A 24,311-nucleotide genomic window follows, 5' to 3' on the forward strand; every position below is an offset into this window, starting at 1 on the left:
CGGCACCATATTACACAACAAATTGAATTTAATAGACCACAAACGGCAACTAAGAGGATAGTAATTACGGTGATAAATGTTTACAATATGTGAAGCGCTTTTTTTTTTATTTCGGCTGAACTAAAAATCCCCGTCTCATATCAAGTAAATTGTCACCCTCGCGCGCGTACAAAAGTAAACCGCAAATGTTGAAAATGGAAATCATCCACCGAAATAATTGTCCACGTCTACGTAGGTATACTTCGTGGTTTCCGGCAGCGGTCATCATCATCAAGTGCGACAAGCTTCGATATTTGCACAATATTGATGCGGAATAGTGGAAAAATCAGATTTACAAACACATTAGGCACATGTCAGTGCGAGAAGAGAGTTTAATTTCCACTCGCAATAGATGTCACGTCCCGTACTCCATAAATCAGTTGTATCATACTGATTTATGTATATTTGCATTTTCAACCCTACTTGTGCCCCATCCAAGCAAAAGAGCCATTATATTTTGAGCAAACAACAAAAAGCATTTCACCGGTTTATTTACATAATAAAACAATAATCAGCATAATAATCACCTAATACCATTGGAATTGTTTCATGCATGTGAATTGGATTTAAAATTATTCCAGTTTTTCAAAGCTTCGTTTCAGCTTCCGCATCCAAAATGTTCCTAATATCCTCCATGACCTGGTGGAACGCAGCACGCAATTTGTGACAGCTTGTTACTTCGGAATCCTTGTAAGCCGTCAGTATGGACCACACGTTATCCGTTAGCATCGAGTAAAAGCAACCGTACCCATCCATAACCATCGGGGCCACAAAACCACAGTTGATTGTAAATCCTAAGGTACTGGTTGATAGGATAAAATTTCCACCGCCACCACTAAAATTCAGTTCGATATATGAGAACAAAATTTAATTACATTTATTTAGTTACATTACCTCTTGTTATACAAAGGATCATCATACAGCTCTGGAATGGGTTGTCCTTGGTCATATGCCATGCACCATAGACCGAAAAGATGTCTGTCTATTCCCTTTCCTTTCCTAGCATCGCTCATCAGTTCCATTTGACGATTTGCCGCAGTTCGGAATAATTTTGCTTTGGCACTAGCCGTCTCTTGTGGATTCTCCATGGCCCTAATGAAATTCACCGTATCCACACTGCACGATCGGCAAGTTTCCGTTCTACCTTTGTAGTACTGCCGCATCATTGCCGTTTCGTAAGTTGGAGCGAAGCTTCCATGAAGTCTATAATAAGCCAAAACCAGGGCAGTCTGAATCCAGGAATCCGGATGGATTTTCTTAGATTTCATGTACTCCTTTCCATATCCGACGAACTGGTCTACTGTTACGGCAACACAATTTTGCTGAAAGTATTAGCTCGTGAATGTTAAATGTACCAACAAATAAAAAGGTAAGTTAGTACCACTTTATCCGCAGCATCCTTCATTCGAATAATTTCCGCTCGAATCTCATCATCTATGTCGAACACTAGTTCCGTCGGTTGCACCAATTTTCTCGGAGGTATCGACCAATCTGGAATTCCATCTTCAAACACGCTCAGCATAGCATACAGACTCATTGAGACTGAAATTGTCCCATCATAGCAAGAATGCTCGCCTAGGCAACCCATCCTTCCATTCTGGAAGCATACCGTCGCACAACTTTTATCCGCCCACCTCGAATTTAAATCACCAGCTAATGTTATTGCAGCCACCTCCGAATGATCATTCGGGCAGTTTGTATCCAGCGAAAAAATAGAAATGGCACTCTCAACGTCCATCAACGTTTTTTTGTTATTCTCCGACAATTCCAGCAAGTGATTTCTGTTGCGGGCCCATGACGTTCGATCGTCGTTAGTCAACACCGGTAGGTCTGTATCTTTGACATCCTCGCTGTCTACTTTATGCTTAATCTGCTGTAAACATAAAAGAAAGTCTTGTGGGGTCAAAATCTCCCCATCCTCATGGAGTCCTTCTATTTTGAAAATCCTTCCTTTATAAATCACCAAAATATGCGAGGGGCAGTGACCTTCCTTTTCAGTCTTAAAATAGCTTATAACCTTATCCATTTCCAGCCCTGGAGCTCGCACCGTGTTGAATAATCGTTTGTAAAGATCAGACGAAAATTTTATATTTTTATCGATGCTAACAATAGGTCGCAGCTTTTCTCTTCGAAGCAACTGCCAAAAACGCATATTTATAGTGCAACAAATGGATGCACTTTTCAAAAAATTATCTGGAACGGGATCCAGACCCACAGCTTCGAATATCAGGGGTTGTGCCATTACACAATACGGCATCAAGGGCATGCGTAACGTCAGATAGCCATAATCCTCCCACCATTTGTCAACCTGAAATGGAAATAGTAGAAAAAATAATCAATCAATCTTTAGCGATAAGCAACAATCGATTCATCAATTAAACTCGATCTTCAGCTATCACAACAATAGATTCTACAAGGCTCTCCTCTCTATATAAGTTACTGAGTCAATAATCACAGTGAGTAAACATTCGTTACAATGATTCTTGCAACTACAGTATTGTTTAGTCTCCTCTTGGTGATTGTCCAAGGCGATCCAATCATCTCTGGGAACACCGTTGGTGATATTGTGACCGTAAACGTTGAAGTGAAAGCAGATATTCACAATGAAATACACCAGAATTTCGACAGCTTGGCACCATCCATGGTGAATGTCTCTAATGAACATTCTATTTGGGACAGAATACAGGAAATTGTTGGTCAGTTACCTTTGAACCCACAAGGTAACGATGATCAATTTCCAGATGTTGTCAAACCGGATAACGAAGACGCCAAAGTAAACGAAATTGTTAAACAACTGTACGGAATACTGTCTGGAAAACCCATTGTGTGGAAAAAATTGCAACAAGTAATGAGACACTTGCCAGAAAATCAGGCAATCGAAAACCACAATAAGGACAAAGATAATAATCAATAAAGCGATAAAATGTTCATAAATTTAGAGTTATTTGTCCGAAAACTCCACAGAACAAAAATGATACGCATGTTTTAAAAAGATTCGAATGATAAAAGTAAAGATCTAGCGATAAAAGTAAGATGGGGCAAAAGTTCGAGTGGTACAAAGTTCATTTTGGATTGGAAACGTTTTCGAAACGTTACGGCATCAGTTTGTTTCTAGTACAGTTGAAAATCGGAATAACCAACTGGCGACAATCAATTTTACCCTCGTTTTGTACATTGAACATAGAGTCGGAAGTAGTGCGCTGAATGTCGCATCATTGCGCGACTGTGCCGCCAGGATGTTCTGAGGCATAAAATCTCTGATCAGCCTTCCTTCGAAAGGGAAGTTAAGCCGTTGTTCCCCGGTTCATGAGTTGATGGGTCGATAGGTAGGGTCCAGGTTTGGGAGCCACCTTCCTGGCGTCGGTAGCATTGGTACTCAGCATGGAAAATAAGTTCGACGGAAAAACAAATCAAGGAAAAAAAAAGCAATATTCCTAATATGTACTGAATATCAAACAAACATGTTTTATCATTCAAAATGTATTACTGATTAGCATGTCACCATGATCGGTAAATGCCATGGTCATACTTTAACTATTTGTTTTATTGTTTTACTTCTGCGTGAAGTCAACGATTTACATAGTTGAAGATGTCATGGTCATAGTTAAATGCTGCACAGTAAACAATGTAAAGTGTCCAACAATTGTCAAATTGCCCTATGTTTAATTGCATGAATTTTAATATTATTTGACTGACGCCCTTTAGCATATCATCATTCAAACAATCGATTTTAGGGCTACAGAGAATGCAGTTTTTAGTTTAAAAGTGGTTTGTTTGACTTAACTAAGCAACACTGAATTCGAATTATGAGATATTAAAGTAAACTAATTCCAATGTAAATAAATTTGAGGTTTTTTTCTGAATTTCCAACCATTTTTAGAAATGGCCTACATTTTGGAGGCAGGGGCAATTTGATCACGTTGGCTTTCGAAAGTTTATTCCCCAACCTGCCTCGACTCTTCCGTCGCTTACAGGTCCCTTAAGTATCGGAGCATGCGCTATTCGATCTCTAGAGAGCCTTGAATTTGTTCTCCTCGCTCATTCTGCAGTCATGTTATCGCAGTTGGAGGTTAAAATGCTCTCTCTCGCCAGTAAGGGCGGATGAAATTATTTGAAAATTATTACCGCTGCAACGAGAGCATTTCCGCTTTTACGTAGTTGATGGTTACCAGCATGGCAGGATTCTGATAGTAGCCATCATACGTGAGTCGTAACTGTTCGTATAGACGTTGTTCAACGTTGACGATTTTAAATCTTCGTTCGACTATCAGCGAAAAAAAATTTTGTTTCCGTTTTACGCATGAGAGCCACCATGCCATCCAGGTGGGGAAATTCCTGTGCTGGTGGGTCCAAAACTACCACCACACTTCGAATGTTCTCTGCGGTTAAGATTTGAGGGCGGAGGGACCAGAAACCACGTTCCTGTTCTCGACCAATTTGGGGAAGACAAAGCTTTGTGGTCAGTGAACGACCATACGTGCGTGGCAGCGCTCCGCAGATGCGGTCGAGCCTGGATGCCGCATTGTGTGTAACGTACGTGGGTGCGGGGGATGTAAGGTTCAGTATCAGTCACTTCTTTTTGACGTAGGACTACGTCTTTGATATCTATATGGGGGTACACTTTGTGAAAACCGAAAATGGAACATGTAACAAATTAAGAAAGATTTTGAACGTTAATAACTCAGCTGTCCCTGGTCCAATTTCAATAATTTTATCTCCAATCGATCAGAAATATGGCTACGCTTCCGAATGTTTATTTTCAACAGGAAACTATTGAAAAACTGGTAAATGTCCAGCATTGTCCAAAAGCGTTGAATTAACTAACCAATTACCTACATGCATATTAGAGTGATGCAAAATTTGAAATTTTCGCTCCACAATATTTAAACGATTCCAAATCGGACCTGACTAACCTCTCAAAATTTGAACCCATTTGGTGAGAAACTGAGATGGCACAAACCATTTGAAGTTTGTATGGGAATTACTATGGGAAAACCAAGATTTTTGTTCATGTCGATCTAATAATTCACTATATCGGTCTACTTCAAAAGTTTTCAACTGTGCTTGTAGGAAATTTTCCCAGCTACAACTTTGCTGAAGACCACTTTTTGATCAAATGCAAGGATCGAAAGTTATCAATGGTTCAATGCGCTGATGTCTTATGATCATGCTCAATCAACTGCTCAGCAGGCAACATTGGTGTTTCTGGGCGTTGAATAGGACACAAAAATCATGGCTACTATGTCAGACTACAAAATACAGTGTTGCCTACAGAGCAGCTGCTTGATCATGTCATAGGTTTACTAATCTCTTAAATAATTAATAACTTTCTCCTGTCTCGTTTTACATAGAAACGATCTTCAGCAAAGATGTAGCTGAGAAAATTTTCTATAAGTATAGCTATCGAACTGTTTCGCAGCTCAATATGGAAAAAAAACTAGAAGGCAATGAACAAAAAGTTGAGATTTCCCATAGTAATTTACATGTAAACTTCAAATGGCTTGTGCGAAGTCTGTTTCTAACCAAAAGAGTTGTAACTTTCGAAGGCTTTTCAGGACCCGATTTGAAACCATTTCAGCACTGTGGAGCGAAAAAGTCAAATTTTGCATCAGTCTAATGCATATGCTGCTTCCCCAGCACAGTTGTCAGAGAGTAGTAAGTAGACGAAACAAATCGAAGAGGCATTCGCCTCCGATCCTCGGGCGCGTGCGAATAGGGAAGATGGAATTGCGTAATATTTTGCACACTCATCGCCATATTCAGAACCAAACGCAAATTCTTCGAGATAACTACCATCCGTCGTCTGGCTCACCGTGGCAGTGTCTGACGTATCTCCGGTCTGATCGACGAGGTGTGCTGAAGGGGTTCCTGGAAAATGAGGTCCGTGATGCTGTCACCTACACTAAACACGCCAAGCGTAAGTGGCCATGGATGTCCTCTCAATAAAACGGCCCTTTTCAGGGCCATCAAGCTTACATAAGTAAAGAGTTGGAATAGATTTTATCTGTGCTTGTTTGTCCATATTCAGAACCACAAGCCCTCAACGACCACACAAAATGTTCTCCAGAGTTTTAATCTTGTAACAAAACTTGGAAGCAGGGGTGCAAGTGATTTTTTCTCTTAATTCTTAATTTTCTCTTAATCAACTTTCTCTTTGAAAAAGATTACTACAAATTTTATACGCCTAAATTCAAAAACGGAAAGAGTTGATATAATAGATAATTGATCAATTAAAAGAACTAAATGATCTTCACATTTATTCCGTCCACTGGCGGTCCTACGTCAAGCTTCCGTTCGTGCCCCTAGGCACAGACCCTTCTAATTTTTTTAATTTTCTTCTTTTTCACTTCTGTTAAGGTTCGACAGGTGACAGTAACCATAAATCCATCTGTTTCTTTTACGTCGATTTGACAGCCCGCCCCTATGGGTGCAGTTGCAGCGAATCGGACTGAGTAGGTGGGATAGCCGATCGTCTAATCAGCCGTTGCCTTGTTGTATTTTGTTGTAATAGGTAGTTGTTGTTTTTAACTGTTTAACACTATTTTTTGATCATTCTTTTTTTTTTCATATGTTTAGTTGGGTTTTTTCAAAAAATCCACAACTTCTCGAAGGAATCCGATGTCCTTCGCTTCGAATACCTGTTTGATGGTTTGAAATTTACCATCAAAGCCATGTATTTGCCTCATTTGAGTGTATCGTTTACAATGTAGTACAACATGTTCTGCAGTTTCAGTCACGTTGCATGTATCGCAATTTGGACTGTCTCTCAGTTTAATTTTATCCAGTATTTACTAGAATCGTGTCCGGTTAGCAGTCTTTTTAGCGTTATCGTTCCAATGTTGTTGAGAGATAAGTTGTAGTACCATAGTTTTTCTTTGAATTCCAGCTGGATCTCAAAGAATTTCTTTCCTTTCTCCTTGGCATAATCCTTATACCAAATATTTGTATTTATCTCTTTTGTTTTCAGCAATTGTAAATATGCGTCTTTCAACAATATAGGGTGCTTTAGAAGCTCGCCGTGCTGCGCTCCATGTTTGGCCAACGAGTCGGCCAGATCGTTACCTCGGATGTCGATATGGCTTGGAATCCACTAAATGTCCACCTTCCATTCCCGGCATGTTCGAATGATCTCGTCCGCTATTTCGCTTCTCTCCAGATGCCTCTGGCTATGATCCAACAGCATGCAAGATGACAGTGAATCCGTGAGAATCACGTCGTTCTTCAGTCGACTTCCACTGATCTCTTCTGTTGCAACCTTAATTGCTACCAACTCAGCAGTCAGCGAAATCCTTTTGTTCATGGATTCCACACAAACTCCTACACCGCAGGTTCCATCCGTAATCGAAGCATCCGTGTTAATTTTATTTATGGATCTGTACTTTCCGTTTAGTAGCCCTAGGACCATTTGTTTCATCATCTTCGGGTTAGTATTCTGTTTTTTGAATGCGGCCCTCACATTCATGTGGACCTCGATCACGTCCGAACTGGAATTTGCTTTAATCGTTCGGATAGGACTAATGGTCTGGAAGACGTTTTGATGTTCCAGGTATTGTTTTTCTAGGTATGTCAATTTGCCGTCGTCTCCTTCATAATTTTTAATCACTTGAAGTTGTTCGTAGATCGGATTTCGGTATGCAACGCTTTTGGCGATCTCCTTGCATGCTATATATTCGCTTCGAATATTCCACGGTTCCTGACTTGATATTGCCAATAATGAGTTCAGTGGTGACATTTTGTTACATCCAGTGGCCCTCCGTAAGCATCCATTTAGTACCGTTTGAATTATATTCTTGTTTATTGCAGACGCATTGTTGACCACAGATGATCCGTATTCAACGTAGCTTCTCACTAAGGCATTTTAGACCAAGTTCATCGTCTGTGGATGACCTCCGTTTCGAATGTTACTGATAACTTTTAACATTTTTAGCCGTTCTTGTATCTTCTCTTTTCCAATCCGTATGTGTGCTCCCAATCCCAGAAATCTATCGATTTGTTGTCCAAGGTATCTGTGACTGTTAACCATCGGCGCATTGTTAAGCTTGATGTTCAACGTGTTATTTCCTCCATGGAATAGGATTGCTTTGGTCTTGCTTGGATTGATGTCTAGGTTCAAGTTTTTTGCTTTAAGTGTGAAGTTTGTTAGTTGGTAATTCATCTTCTGATTTATAGCTTCAATGGATTTCGACTATCAAGGCGAAATCATCCGCGAACTGAATTAATACTACATCCGCATCCTCGTTTGTATGCAATTTAGTCGTATACACATTAAAAAGCGATGGAGACATCACATCGCCTTGTGGAAGTCCATTACTAACTATTCTAACCAATGTATTTTCTCCAACCTTCATTTCCACTTTTCTGTTTTTCAAAAAAGACGTGACCCAAATTATCACTTCTGATGGAAATATCATTTCGTGCATAATCTCTTCCAAAACATCTGTTTTAACAGCATTATATGCATTCGTCAAGTCCAGAAATGTCACGGCTGTGATAAATTCATCTTTTTTATTTTTTTTTATTACATTCACCACGTAATTAACGCAGGTTGACGTAGAAACATTTCTTCTGAATCCAAAGGAGAGTTTTGGTAAGATGTTTCGATCGCTCAGATGGGCATGAATCTTTTCCAAAACAGTATCAGTCACAGATCGTGAAGCTGTAGCTGTCATACGGTCGCCTGGAGAGCCGGGCTTGCGTTGGAACTCGTAGAGTCACTTGGACTACGTAGCACGCAGTTACAATTGACAGCGACGATGACGTGTTACGTGTTGTAGCGAAGGTAGTATACGATCCGTTGAAGAATCTCTCTTTTCGCACGAGCAACTGTCACCGATGGCGCATATACATTGCAGAGTGTCGTGTTTTCACCCTCAAAGCGATGAGACGGCCATCCAGGCTCTTCTCTGCATGCGAGAATTGAATAATAGTTTCCACCATCAAATCATACAGATGTCCCCGCCAGTGCTGGATAAACCAGTTTTGCAGTCCACTCCGCCGTTAGCAGGGGCTATTGACCTGTAAAGGGAGTCAACGACCCGCTGTCCGAGGGGGGAATCGAAGCTGAAAGGCTAACGTAGGGAAATACTGTTCAGTACGAATTGGCGATGGTAATAGCTTTTGTTGTTGCCGGTGGGGAATTGGTTTCGGTAGCGGTTGTCCGAGTTTGGTTCGAACCGAGACCAGGTAGCTTGGTTCGGAGGTTGTTTTGGTTTGGATTGCACTGGGATCAATTTAGTTCAAGTTTGCGTCGACTTGAGTCGTTTTTAGTAAAAACGTCTGCTTTTCAGTAAGAAGAATCATTCAGATATTCTGTTATATTATTGAACGTAGCTTTTCAGTAATTTTCGATATTAGTAATTTTATTTATTTTATTGACCGGGCAACTATAGATGGAAAATTAATACAAAGAAGCTGTTTTCCATGAAACGTTGCATGCCTTTAGGCGTTATCTCCGTACACAACAATCCAGGACCAATACTTCAAATACAATTCAATTATTGAACATTCATGTTAATCCTATAAATTTTACTTGGTTGATAAATGTTTTGTAATAGTCTGTTAGATAAATAAATAACCTTAAGTTTTCCGTACAGATTACTTAAGTTAAATAAATTTTAAGCTAGTAAAAGCTTATTTTTCAACTGAGGATTATTAGCTGAAAAATTCTCAAATCGCTTGAAATCACGTCATCGCACTTATCAAGGAACTCGGTGATTTTTAGTTCTGACACTTCGGACAAATCGTAGAGCCCCACCTCCACTGCTCCATCCTGCAACGTGATTCTCAACGGATAATTTTTCCAGGCAGGCCACGAGCTGATCCTCTGTAAGACCCGGGAACAACAGTGAAAGTTCTAAATTAATCAAACTGGCCCAAATCGTTATTATTTTTTAATAAAACACTCTACCTGTGCGTCGTTATGGCTATCCTTACAAAACCACTTGAGAGACAGCCGAAGACTGCTGAAGGAACAGTGAACACGCGTTTGTTAACGAGAAGCATGGAGATTTTCATCGCGTTTGCAGCGTTGATAAACGTAAACGTGTGCTTCTGTACACCCCTATGAATTCAAATTGTACCCAAATTTACTTCAGAATTGTCCGTAATCAAAATTTAGATTCCGACCATTTTGTGTCGAAACGAAACGAATTGAAATTGTTTATTTCCGGAAATATGAAATGCAAATCTTGTATTCTACTGAAAGATCTGGCCTGCAAAACCATTCCGACTTAAACCTTCTTCTTCTTCTTCTTCGCATTTCAAGCTTATTGCCCATCACATATTAGCTTATTGCGTGCTCTCAACTTACTGATGCACTTCCACAGTTATTAATTGAGAGCTTTCGATGCCTGTACCATTTTTGTATTGGTATAATTGTGTGGCAAGTCCAATCATACTTCTATGCCCAGGGAAGTCGAGAAATTTTCCTAGCCGAAAAATTCCTAGACCGGACCGGGAATCGAACCCAGCCACCTCCAGTATGGTCTTGCTTTGTAGCTGCGACTACACCGACTGAGCTAAGGGAGGCCCCTCCGACTTAAACCAGATACCCTTAATCAGTACCACAGCCATTTTATTTGAGAGCTGAGAACCAGAAAAGAGCAAAGAACACGTCAAAGCTCTGCACAATGTTCTATGTAATGCTTCCACGGGTCTAGATCGTGACAATTGAAAAAAATAAGACTAACGATTCTCGAGAGTAAGTTCATGATGCACGTGCGACTGACCCACCATGGTAGATAGCTTACCATATAGACTCTGCTTAGGGCACCTAAGTAAATAAGCTAGTACGTACAGGTTTTTTTTTTCATTTATTATATTTTATATCAAATATAAACACATAAGATAACATTTTGTTCCACACTACAGGAGCATGATGCGCTTCAGACCACCACGTAGCAGTTCATCGATATAATCCAGAGCCTCACGCAGCTGTTCGCGCAGATCATCTTTGGTAGCCTCAATACGGTCCCACAAGTCGGCCGAAAGATCCACAGAGCCATCGTTACTCAGAACGTAGTATAAAGTATCTTCCATCAGTTCCCATGGGATAGCATCGTACATACGATCAATCATATAATCAGTCGCCAGGAATATTTTTTGACGAAACTCATCATCCACGTCGATCAAATCTTCAAATACTTCGAACTCGTAATCCAGCAATTTTCTGCTGCCTTCTTTATAGGCAACCTTACTGTCATCGATCATAGCCAGCACTTCTGGACTCAAGTTGAAAGCACCTCCATTTGCAATAACTTCCTTCGTGATAGCTTCCATCAATTCGAACGGAGCCAAATCAAGCATAGAGTCCACAGCAAAGTCAAAGTAGGTGTGGAGCTTCTCCAGGATTTCCTCCGGAAGAGGCTGTCCATCGGCTGCAATTTCTACCAATGCAACCTTCAGTTTAGCACTCAGCTCACCACGTTTGTCATCAAGCTTAGCCCGTAGCTCCGGTGAAAAGTTAAATGCACCATCATTTTCCAAAACTTCATGAACAATTTCCTGCATCAAATCCGAAGGATAGTTCTCGACGACCGTACGATAAATTGTCACAAAGGAGTTGAATACCATGTCCAACGTCTCCTGGGGCACGGAACGAGATGCACGATGATGCACGGAGCCACAGTTGGCGACGGCCACTAGGGCCAACAGAAAGACCGCGATCAACTTCATTTTGGAACTCGAGCTTTGTAACTGACTACTGAACAAATGAAAACGAGGCAATTTATATAGCATCTACTCTTATCTATCAATGATTGAGCTGATGATTTCTCCAAAAATAAAGATGAAATATAATATATATGTATGTAAATCTTATCTTAAAACGCATTGTTCAATGCCAGCTCATTAGTCACGGTGATTCTTTGAAACATGACGTTTACTGAATATGGCGTTTTGAATTGTGTCTTCTGTGTGACAGAACTTGCATAAAGTTAAAGATAAAGATTCAACTAATCTTGTCAAGTCTAGATACCTATAGGAATCAATGCTAAATAAGATAGAAAATAGGTAATCATATAATTTTTTTTTTTTCGTATAATTTTAGATTTTGGCATCAACATTTCAAAAGGGCGAAAATGCTTATGCGCCTAGGGCAGAGGTTTTGGTGTTCCGCTGAACCAACGTGTGCTCCGTGGATCTTTTGTGAAGCATAACTTTTGAATAATTTCGAGTTTCGTTTTTATTTAACGTAGGTCTCTTCAATCACCGACGGGCATCGATTGCCATCCACTGATGACAATCGAATGTCCAGGGACCTGTGTAGGAGTATATCGCACCGATCAACACACTTGGACTGGGACCAATGGCTTTACTTAGCTTCCGAAGGAAGACGAGACCAGAGATTTTTATGCCTCAGAAAAACTCCACCGACCTCGGCTGGGATTGAACTCAGACCCATGCTTCAAAAAAAAAACGGGGTAATAGAGTGATGCAAAATTTGAAATTTTCACTCTACAGTGTTCAAACTGGTTTCAGTCGGGTCCTGATTAGCAATAGAAAGAAACTGACTTGGCACAAAAATCATTACAATGCACCATATCGGTCTACTTTAAAAAATGAGCACTGTGGAACGAAAATTTAAAATGTTGCATCAGTCGACTGACCAAGCACAAAAAACGTCTGTAAAACATAAAACCAAATGTTACTTAAGTAATTTTAGGGAGCTTTTTGTAATAAACCAGTTCTTGGAAAATACTGTTTCTGTTATTTTCAAGAAAATGAGAAAATTATACGTTTTCCTACACAAATCAAAGGTTGTATTGGAAGAATGTTTCGCAGGTTTAATGAAAATTATGTTGTAATGCTCATTTTCATTAATTTCTTATGCGGTCTGTCAACATTAGCATCATCATTGAGTGGTGAGTCATGAGTGGTTACGTCCACACATATGGTGAAACAAAAAGTAAACGTGAAACTAAGATTATCTATCACCCTGTCGGGGGCTTGAAAAAAATCTGCACAAAGGTGTTGAAAATTTGTCTGTCACATCATGACATAGCGAAATCTGACATCAATCCGCTTCCTGGTCTTATGTTTTACATCGAATTTCAACGTGGCAAGGTCGGCGATCATTTTAAGATAAACAAAAATTTTCGAAGTTCACTAAAAAATTATGTGGTATGGCAGACCATACGTAGTTGGAGATTGAAGAACAAAATCTTCAGAACACCAGGCTCGATAATTCAACAAGTCTACGGCAAAGGGTGAGTACAAAAACGGATACCGTCAACTACATTGAACATGACACATGTTCTGCGTAGTTCTGGCCTGATTTGGCATCTTACCATTACGGAAAAGCAGCTCAGTGATATGCAGATAATAATTTCAACATTTCAACGAAGACCTGCATCAAATCCGACAGATGTCGCCCCGCCAGTGGTGGCTAAACCAGTTTTGCGGTAAGAAGATTTTGGAAACTCGTCGAGTTCTCTTCAACCCTTGCTTCTAGTGGTGAGAAAATAAATAAATTTTGTTCTTTTTAGTAATAGTGAAACTATGTAGAAATAATATATCGGACAAATTGCAACATTATTGATACATTTAATTAAAAGTGAATTTCGCCATAGATTCACAAGTCGATTTTCCACCAGCGAATACGAGGCATTTTCCTTCTGGTGATGATTGCTGTCAGAAGCAGCATAAAGCGCTGGCCAGACTGACATGTTATAACGGTTGTCAAATAATTGCAACACAGAAACCACCATGAAGATAGCGCTATAACATGTTATAACTCTGTAATCTGAACGTTAATTGCAAGATATTGGGCAGCAAATCCTGAGACAATCGATACGAAAGGCAAATGATGTTAAACTGATTTCAAAAAAGTGGTCAAAGCTTCCAAGCTGGTGACTGAGGGCACTGTGCAAATCCTTATGGATGGAATCATACGTTAGGTTCGAACATTTGGATATAAGGCGTCGAATTTATAGTTCTGTTATGTGAATATGATATCAGCTTATCTTTTGTTTTAATGAATTATCCCTGTTTCGAAAATGAATTGAAATAAATTTTTACTGAGAGTTATTCTTTGGCTACACAGCAAAAAATTAATTTAGATATCACATCAAAGTGGATACACTTCAATCGTGTCAAAAATATGGTGTAATATTACTTGCCAAAAAGGACAAAATTATCATTAATACTGTGCATGAACTGACATCACGCTGCTTTTACAGCATTTGTTTATTTTTGTGGCAATAAAAATTACATGAGATTTTCGACATGATTGAAGCACAGAAAAACAGACATAACTCTCACAAGTTGTTCATCGAACAAGCATTTAACGGTCAATTTAAAGGTATCTCAGTTGGTAGTACTGCCACCTGTGGCGCGCATAGTCAATTCCCTTGCGTTTAACGTTTACACACTACCGCCATCTGTTCAGCGTACTACCCACCACAGTGTACTCAACAGATGGCGGTAATGTTTTAGCGACGATGTTTTACAATGAGAAATATTCAATGTGTTATGTCTGTTTGTCTGTGATTGAAGAGCAGCCCTCTTGGATGTAATATTAAAATTTATTTTTCGCTGTGCGCATACAGGGTGTTCAATAAGTTCGAATACAACTTTTCATCGTTGTGTAGGTGCGCACCATGTGAAGTCTGTGTATTGGCATTGGTGTCAGCTTTTGCCTCATATATAGGCTAATCGACGCGGACGGTGTCGACTTGCTGTCTTTTGTTGTTTGTTTACCGCGCACGATGAAGATGCCGAAGGAGCAGGTGCGTGCCGCGTGCGATTCTTTTGAGAAACGTCTCAAGCTCGTCATATAGCCCAGGGGGGGAGGTGTTCCCAGCTAGTATGTTAAAGGTTCTTAATAAACATTGCTTCAATAAAAATTGACTCTGAATAGAATATCTTGTACTTTCATTTTTTTTAAACACAGTTTTGAAGTGTATTCGAACTTATTGAACACACTGTACCTTAGTATTAACATATTTTTTCATAACAGTCGGAATCGGTAGTATTTCTTCAACTCCAACTCCGACTCCTTATGCTCAGAAATACGTCCGACTCCGACTCCACAGCCCAGAGTATAACTCGTTTTTGCAAAAAAAAAAAAAACTGTTAATTCATTGACGGCAATCGAATGTGCACGAAAGCAGCTTCCACATCTGCGTAGGATATCGCACCCATTCAAACACACATAGGCCGGGACCAATGGCATTACTTCCGTTCCGAAGGAAGACGTGGCCAGAGATTGGTATGCCTCAGAAAATCCCACGGACCTCGGCTGGGATTGAACCCAGACCCATTGGGGTGAGAAAGCAGAAACGCTTGTCACAACACATAGCTTTTATAAACGATGTAATTTCGCAAAGAGTTAACAGCCCAGAGATTTAGGAAAAATATCAATTGTTATTCCCCCACTTGCTCACTTCGGAATAGAAATTTCTTTAGTATTAACAACCAAAGAAGAGATGCCGGCGCCGGTATGACTGCTTTCTCACCCCAATGGGTATGGATTCAATCCCAGACGAGGTCGGTGGGATTTTTCTGATGCATTAAAATCTCTGGTCACGTCTTCCTTTGGAAGGGAAGTAACGCCGTTTGTCCCGGCCCATGTGTGTTGAATTTGAATGGGTGCAATATCCTAAGCAGGTGTGGAAGCTGCCTTCCTGCACATTCGATTGCCTTAAATGGATGGCAATCGATGTCCGTCGGTGATTGGCACAGAAACCGACGTTGAATAAAGGAAAAAAAGAAGAACAACCAAAGAAAAGACTATGCCAAAAATGACCTATTGAATAGAATGATGTCTTGCTATTATACATAGTGTGAATCCACGAGGTTAGCTACACAGCACAAAATAAATTTTAATATTACATCCAAGAGGATGCATTTCAGTCATGTCGAAAATCTCATGTAATTTTTATGATACTACAAATAAACAAATGCAGTAAAAAACGAATTTCTGTCAATGAAAATACGTTCACTGTGTTCCGGTAGGCAAGTAAAATGCAATGAACACATCTTCAAGAAACACACATACAAGAAAGTTAGAAAAGATTATGGTTAAAACGACAAGCAATTGTCATCTCTAAAAAGATCCATTTGTTCCCTCTTTTCCGTTCTTACCGAACAGATCAGACAAAGTAGGATAGTGCCACGATGTACGATGCTCTCGTTTTATTGAAACAAATTGTTTTTAATTTTCTTTGTCTTCTAGAACTATGGGAGAGAATCCTCAATAATAACGACAGAGTAATCGAATTTTTGCAAGGAAGAACCATCACCATCACCGTGGAAAGTACACTGATCAGAGACTTGCAAACATCCTTTGAGGGAATGAAAAAGGATGGAGCTGATCGTGCTATCCATCAGGAAAAGGAAAAATCCATTGAGCTGTCAACAACTTCAATGATCGAGTGAAGATAGCTTTCAACAGGAAGTAAACTCCATATTTGACCAAATACTTCATCAGATGGAAGAGCGTGGAGAAGCAATGGCGGATATAACGCCGGAATTTTTAAATTTTAACATGTTATAATTAAAGAAGGTCACGGCAGACTTCGGGCTAAAGTATTATTCTGAGATTGATACAGTGGAGCTTGCATATGAGCTCAAAACTCTTCATAAAGGAATTCCGTATAAGAGGTTCGATAAATTTAAAAGATTTTAAAATCATTAGATGTTATAATGATAATTAGTACTTGTAAGTTACAAGAAGAGATTGTTAAGCATGTATCTAGCACATAAAACCTGTCAATATTGCTTTCAGTGCGTCGCAATCAGTGATTTTACGATTCGTGAGCGCTCACTCTGAGTGAACACGATCGCTGATTGTGACGCTCTGCAAGCAAAATTGCCAGGTTTTATGAGTCAAACACATACTTAACACCCTCTTCTTGTTACTTACAAGTACAACATATCGTTACATCATCTAATAATAACCGTAACCGTTTGGTCACAAGTTCATAAACACTTAAACAGAGACCATGAGTTCGGTAAAAAAATTAATATTTTACTGAAGTTTCGGTAAACAAAAGCGTTCCATTACCTAGTTTGGTAACGGTCACAGCGAGAAACGTCAAATCTGCCATATTATGATTTTTGGTCGGCTTTGCAAACGTAAGTGGAAACCTCGGTGGAAACTGTGATACACACTTAAATTGTTTCGCCGAGATTCCAACAGCCGAATAGTTCTGAAATTTATTTTGCTGAGATTCAGTAAAACAATTACCGAGACTCAGCTCTAACAAATAAGATTTTGCTGAGATAGGTATCAGCTAATAAATAGATATTTTGCAGAGATATCAGCAAAAGTAAATGCCGAGATAATCGGCTGTTGAAGATTTTACCGAAGTAGATCAAGTGTGTAGTGAAAAATAAAAATTTAAATGATGGAGCCTGTTATGGACCAATAGCAACACCAATGAGCGAATCGCAGTTTTTTTTCCGTAAGTAATGAATTTTCGTAATCTAAAGAAATACCCATTGCTACAGATGGCCGATGTTGTTGCTTGTTTTTTCTGTTGGTCGCAAGTTCCATTCCCGTTGGAATCTTCATCCAATGGTTTCATGTTTTCAGTGAAACGCCGAATCCTTCCGACAAAAACTTCGTTTTGTTCATCGAGGGAGCAATTTTCAGCACTAATACATCGACCAGGACTGGAGCTAAATGTTTGCATGACTTGCAGTGACCACCAGCGCTACATGTAAGTTTTTAGGTTTGCGATTTCTTAAAACGTGTTCGTAACATTAAAAAAAATAGCGACTACTTAGGGATTTTTTTTTTTTGCAAACCAATACCACTTTCGGAAAGGTGAGAGTTGCCCGTAACCGATGATATTATTCACTCAAAAAATTCCACACGCCATCATCATGTGTTTCACACTTAATTTTGCGCTTATTGTGAAACACATCCATTTCATGTGTGAATCTTATGCTATGAACCATGCCTGAACACTATGGATTTGAATTGTGACACACTTGTATTCTATGTGTCTCATATGGTGATATCAATAGCTTTGCACACCATAGTTCAATATTCTACAATATTCTACTTTATCGACTTCTACTTTACCGACTCTAAAAATTGAAACGACAAATATATAATCAAAACTGCCAGAGGCCAGAGCTTTCACATATCTTTTTAATGGGTCTGATTTGGGATTCGATCATGGACTGTTGGGGTAAGCTGCTGCCGGAGTCTTCGTTCTATCTCACTGTGCCATGGTTGTTCTCATATATGAGGCGGGTTAATAGGATAAAGTGACAACTCTTGTTTTCGATGTTTACCTTTCTGAGCAAGCAATTCACATCGTATTGAAATGCAAAACACTTTAAATCCATCTGTTTTGAACAGTAGCGTGATTCAATGTGCAATACACTTGAATAGAAAGTGAAAAACTTTCAACATTTCAAAGTTTGAAACACTCTAAATTAACGTGTATAACACATCGAACCAAGGTGAAATACACTTAAAGTAAATGTGATTCTGCATTTAAAAAATCAAGTGTTTAAACACTTCGATCAAACGTGTGAAATTTTTTGAGTGTTGGTTTGCGTGAGCGTTATTTCGGTTCGCGTGCAAAGGACCTTACAAAGTTTGATTACAAAAGCTTTTGTGCCGTTATCAAATGTTACGCCTGATATATTCAGCAGAGTCAATGTTTTAACACAGACAAACAGACATAACACTCACAATCACATTCATCGCAAATAATGTTTTAGTTGGGAATGTGCTTGCATTTGTCATGGTGGCGCCACTGAAGCATTGAGCAAGCTACCACATTTTGAACTTATCAGTGATGTCAGTTCTTTTTCACGTCTAGTTAGTAGATGCCAGCTCTTGAAAACGATAATTGGTCAAGGCATCCCACTGGAGACACATACCACATCTGACGAATACAGAGTTGTTGAATATTACATCAAAACTGCTGCAGATTAGTCATTCGGTTCCTACACGCAGAAAAAAATATTTTAAACGTAATAATATTTGACGTAAAATCAATAAGAATTTCATTTTGTTTTGGCTGCAAAAAGAAATCATTATTGTTTCAACAATCCAGTATTTTTGTTCCTCAAAACCCATGGATTGTTAAACCAAAAAGAAAATCTTTTCGAATTTACAAGAGCTTTCATGGTTTTGACGTAAGCTGTCAAATTTGGCAGCTGGGTCATCAACAAAAATATGTTTTTTTTTTAAAGAGATTTCTTGTTGATTCAATCATATCTATTTTATGAAGTCTGACAATTCACGCAGTAGAAATAAAAATATGTTTATTGATTCAAAAATCCGGAGTGATTTGAGATTTGGGCGTAATTACTTTTGAAAACAAACACGTCAATCACTGATTTCTCTTGAATAAAAGCTCAATCTCACAAACAAACTATACCAAATAATAGAGGAATCATTTCTCTACTTCATAGTGTTATTACTTTTCGGGATTGAGCTTTCATTCGCGAGAAATCGGTGATTGACGTATTTGTTTACAAATGCAATTACGCCCAAATCTCAAATCACTCCGGAAATAATATGGCAAATTTTTTATGTTTTGTTTTCTTTTTCACTGATCATCCTTCGGAAGGGAAGTAAAGCCGTTGGTCCCCAGTTAATTAGTTGATGGGTCGATATGTAGGGTCCAGGTGTGGGAGCTGCCTTCCTGGCGTCAGGAGCATTGGTACTCAGTACGGAAAACAAGATCGACGGAAAAAAAAATCAAGGAAAAAATAGAAAATTGATTATATTTAGCAACTGCAGCATACTTACTTACCTAAGTCTCAAGATTTTCGGAAATTTTGCACTTATTTCCCGAAATTCACAAGTTTTGTTATTGTTTACATTTTTTTCCGGGTGAAAACGAGGGAATGGTTGGTAGTTATTTTTGCATTCATGGTCCGGGGAACGGACACAGCAAATAAATGCTAAATTAAAATGAACTATTGTTGGATTAATAATAGAATATTGTTATTTTTACAATAGTTGCAATTGAAAAATTTCAACCGGAATTGTTTGTTTAAATACAACTAAAGTTTTGTTTGGTTCAATGCAAACAATTTTCTGTTCGCGTAATATTACGTTGTACAATGTACACAGAATTTGAGAACAAATCATGTTGATGACTGTAATATTCTGGTAGTTGGTAAATATTAATGTTCAATAATTCACCATGAATATCATTGACTGATACATATTATTTATTTTTCTTCTGTGTACACATTAAAGTGATGAGCGGTGGTAGAAAGGGCACTAATAAGTGATGCATTACCTCGTTTAAAAACTTGTTTCCTGCAAAAGAAAAAAACACGCTAAGCAAACAAAACAAATCCCTAAAAAAAAATCTTATCTTCTGTGAATTTTTCCTACGGATCCGTATTTCTGCAGAATTCAGTCAATTCTATAGATCTTCGGAAAATTTCGTAGAACCGACATCACTGACATCCATCTGTTTTGTTTTTATTCAACAAAGCTGACGCGTTGACAGAACGAGGGAAAAGCAACTGAAAAAAATGTCATGCACGAGGGATGCTCCGGTTGCAAAACAATGCTTGGGAATGTGGATGATAGATGGTGCTAGTGCGCATGCAAAATACGCTTGACAATATTTTTGAAGAATTTTCTTCTAAGAGTTATGTCTGTTTGTCTGTGGTTTTAATAAGAGTCCCGCCAATTGACGAGTGCACGGGTGAACTTTTGTTCATCTACTGAACAAAAATTGACACAACAGCGGGGCCCTGTTTACTAAAAATGAACACACGAATAATGCTCGCGTAACTTTTGAAAAGGGCCTATCCTCTTTTGTAAACAACTTCCTAGGTCCTTTTCACGAGAACCAAAGTACGCTCACCCAAACCAAGAGCACTATTGGGAATGGGAGAATTTCCCCTACCCGATGGTGTTGTTAGTTTGCGTGGGCGTATTCGGTTCGCGCGAAGAGGACTTAACAAGTTAAGTGTACAAAAGTTGGTAGGCCCGTTTCAAATGTTATGCGAGTATTATTCATGTGTTCATTTTTAGTAAACAGGGCCCCGCTGTTGTGTCACTTTTTGTCGAGTGAGTGAACTCAAATCCATCGGTGCACTCGTCTATAGTGAAGCCAGAAGTACCAATAGAACTGTCAATCGGGGTACCAAACAAGCAAAGTAAATAAACCAAATAAACATTATTGTTCGCACAGCCAGTGAACTACAAGTATTGCATTCATTACTGACAATATTTTAGTAATTTTAGATGAAAAACATTTCTATGGTTTTTAAGTACATTGTGGTATTTATAAGTCGGGGGGCGACCCCGGCGTAGTGGTTAACATCCATACCTCTCACGCCAAAGTCACGAGTTCAAATCTCACCCCCGGACAAGTCACGAATGACACAAGAGTGTTAAAGTGACTATAATAAAAAAAAAAAAAAAATATTTATAAGTTATACCAAGCACTTGTTTGAACATTTTTCAGGTTCTATAATTGTTTTTGTCTCCCAGAAGCTCCGTTATCGACATGAAATTTTTCACTTCCGTTTACTCTGACGAAAAATAAATCACAGACAGTGCTGCTTGTTGGCAACATTTTCTCTTGGCTGGACTCTTATTATAACATCTCTGATATTCAGGACCTTCACGTTTCTTGTGCAAGAACAGTAGGTTCTGTATACCGCTGTGAAAATGTTGTGCCGTTACGATAGAAGCAGAGACCAAAATACAATATGGCTAAACTACGAAGACGGGATGAGGGAAATTTGTAAAAATAACGGCCGTTGCCCAAAACCGGGCTCTTTTAATATCAGGCGTTTGTGTGATAAGACGCATTTCAGTTAACTAGTGCAGTGGTAAAAGTTAAACGTTAAACAGCACTCAGGTCAGTGACAAGGCCACCAACAACAGTGTTTGAAAGTAGGCAGCATATCTCGGGCATCCCGGGCCTGTGCTGGGCCCGCTGTCACGGTATAACATGTTGTCTACGCGCCTGCCACTGGGTTGATATTATTTCATTAAAGAGTATGCAAGTCCAAAAATGTTGTAAGCTGCAGCTAAAATAGTAACAAGTTGTTACTGTTCATCAATAAACTTATTTCATTTTTCTATTGGAAACGGTGTCAATTAATAAGCACATTACCTTACATCTTGGCAATCAACAAACTGATAACTATCATTGAACAAGACTCCATTACGATATGAAGTAGATAGAACGCGACAACCTTTCTCAGCAATTTCGGTCAAACCGGAATGTCAGTCTCAACAGAAACATTACAGAATGTTCATTACATTCACTGTTTTCATTTTATTTTCGGTCCTTGAGGCAAGCAAATCCGAATCATCTATTTTAATAGATCTGATTCACCAATTCATCCCAGTGGCAATTCATATACATTTTGCCGAAGAGCTACATCAAAATGGCAACGATTTATTAATATCAGCAGATCTCAATAACAAAATACAAAACCATGTGAAATCAATGTTAAGCCAGCTTCCAAACTCCGATGCAATCAACAATTTTCTCGACCAATTTCCCTTGGACAAACAGGTAGATGTGCAGAAATCATTGAAAGAAGCTCTGGCAATTGGACTATCAGAAAGAATGATTGAGAAACCAGCCGTCACCAAGCCACTTCATCCAACTCTCATCAGCCCTAAACGTTTGCAACAGATTTTACCAGATAAACTTCTAAGGGAAATTCTCGAAGAACTATTTCTGCGGGGTGGTTTAGAGCATCTATCACCTAAGCTTCGTCAAAAAGTGCATGAACAAATGGAACAACTCCGAAATGCATACGTTCTGCCATCAGATGCCACGATTGAAGAATTCATTCAACATTTTCCATTGGAAATCAGACAAGATCTTAAAGACATTGCGGATAAAACCAAGGTTACAGGACATTTACCACGAGCAAATGATTTGTTGAGATCTGAAATACAGACATCTTTCAAAGCCAATGATCGTCTTTAATAAAAACAAAGACGATCTACAAACAAGTCGCAGAATCAGTCAACTTGGCTTCACATATTTGTTTCCCGAACTCAGTTACCCAGAAACACGATGTAATTAAAAGAAAACGATAAGATAAAGTCACCCTTGAGACTGTTATCAAGTTGAAATATATCGCCTTTGGTTATGCCTTCGAGGTTCGGAGACGAACCAGCGTTCGGCTGAAAGTATCCGTAATAAAGATAACTAACTCGAGTAAATTTACCAGAAACAAATGGTCATGATCACTTACCCAGTTCTTTTCATGTTGCGCCTTCTCATCTAGCATACGATGTAATTTAGCACCGACGCCCATCCGAAACTTCTCGATGATTTGTATTGAAGTCTTCAATTCCTCATCAGTGCCAAATGGTTTCAATGATTCAAAGTACCTTTTGAGGGTATCTTCCAGCTTCGGCAATGGAAGAGCTGGTAGCGATTCATCGTAGCAGAAGGTTGTTTCTTTGCTGCCCTCAGGTAGATGGTAGATAGAATCACGGTTCATTTCTCCTGGATTTCACGATGAAAATGCAAAGAAAACTTCCGATAGGTACGAAATAGACGTTCAACCAATAACGTTATGGCTTATAAAAATCAACAACCGCACTACGTTATAACACTGACTGAACACTCAAAGCGATCGATGGACTTTGGAATCAACTCGGTAACAACCAGCACGCGTAAACATGGACAATACATATATAAAAATACAATTTTAATCGCTGGAATACTTCAACTGAATGACTTTCAATTTCACGTTAGGTAAAGCCTGTCCAGTGGGTACAAAAACGACAATTGAAAGATTAGATGTACTACAGGTATTCCTTTCTTATGATATAAGTACCGATACATATTTAAAAGGGAAAAGAAAAAGAATTTTAAATAAACTAGATTCACGCTACTACTGGATTTTACCTACATGTAGTCGCTAATGTATATAGCGTAGCGGCTAGAGTATGCTGATTTGACTTCGAAAAGCTTATCTACGTACAGAAGAACCAAAACAAACGGTGAAAGCCTGTGAAAGGTATTCACGCTATTTCAAAACTACCCAAATTTGGGTAAAATCCACCCAGATCGGTCAAAACTGAACCTACTCAAAAATTGTTACACTATGTTTGGAGTGACAAGTTGACAAATGGACAACATCGAAATGAATCCGATCGTCTTTGTTCATTTGTCAAGTTGTCATTCTACACATAGTTTACCCATTTTTTTGTAGATTTAGTTTTGACCGATCTGGGTGTATTCCACTAAGAGGAAGAGGAAACCACTGGCTTCTTTTTGTCTATGACGTGTGCTTCTTCTCTCGCGGAAACGACCTTGCCAAAACTATTTGATCGCGCACGGATAGGACCCGAT

The 24,311-nt window shown here is 39.0% G+C and overlaps 1 protein-coding gene across 1 annotated transcript; it reads right to left on the reverse strand.

Annotated features, from left to right (window-relative positions):
* Positions 1 to 513: 513 nt before the first annotated feature.
* CROT (Carnitine O-octanoyltransferase) lies at positions 514 to 23,845 on the reverse strand. Its single transcript, XM_065238851.1, has 4 exons — positions 23,203 to 23,845; positions 1,421 to 2,347; positions 934 to 1,361; positions 514 to 874 (listed from the first exon to the last, which is right to left on the reverse strand). The coding sequence occupies exons 1-4, from the start codon at positions 23,452 to 23,454 to the stop codon at positions 625 to 627; spliced, it is 1,857 nt and encodes a 618-aa protein (XP_065094923.1). The 5' UTR covers positions 23,455 to 23,845; the 3' UTR covers positions 514 to 624.
* Between the last annotated feature and the right edge of the window lie 466 nt (positions 23,846 to 24,311).

The sequence above is a fragment of the Ochlerotatus camptorhynchus genome, unplaced genomic scaffold (assembly GCF_037179485.1).
Source record: "Ochlerotatus camptorhynchus isolate MF236.1 unplaced genomic scaffold, CSIRO-AGI_Acam_v1.1 ptg000005l, whole genome shotgun sequence".
Classification (NCBI taxonomy): domain Eukaryota; kingdom Metazoa; phylum Arthropoda; class Insecta; order Diptera; family Culicidae; genus Ochlerotatus; species Ochlerotatus camptorhynchus.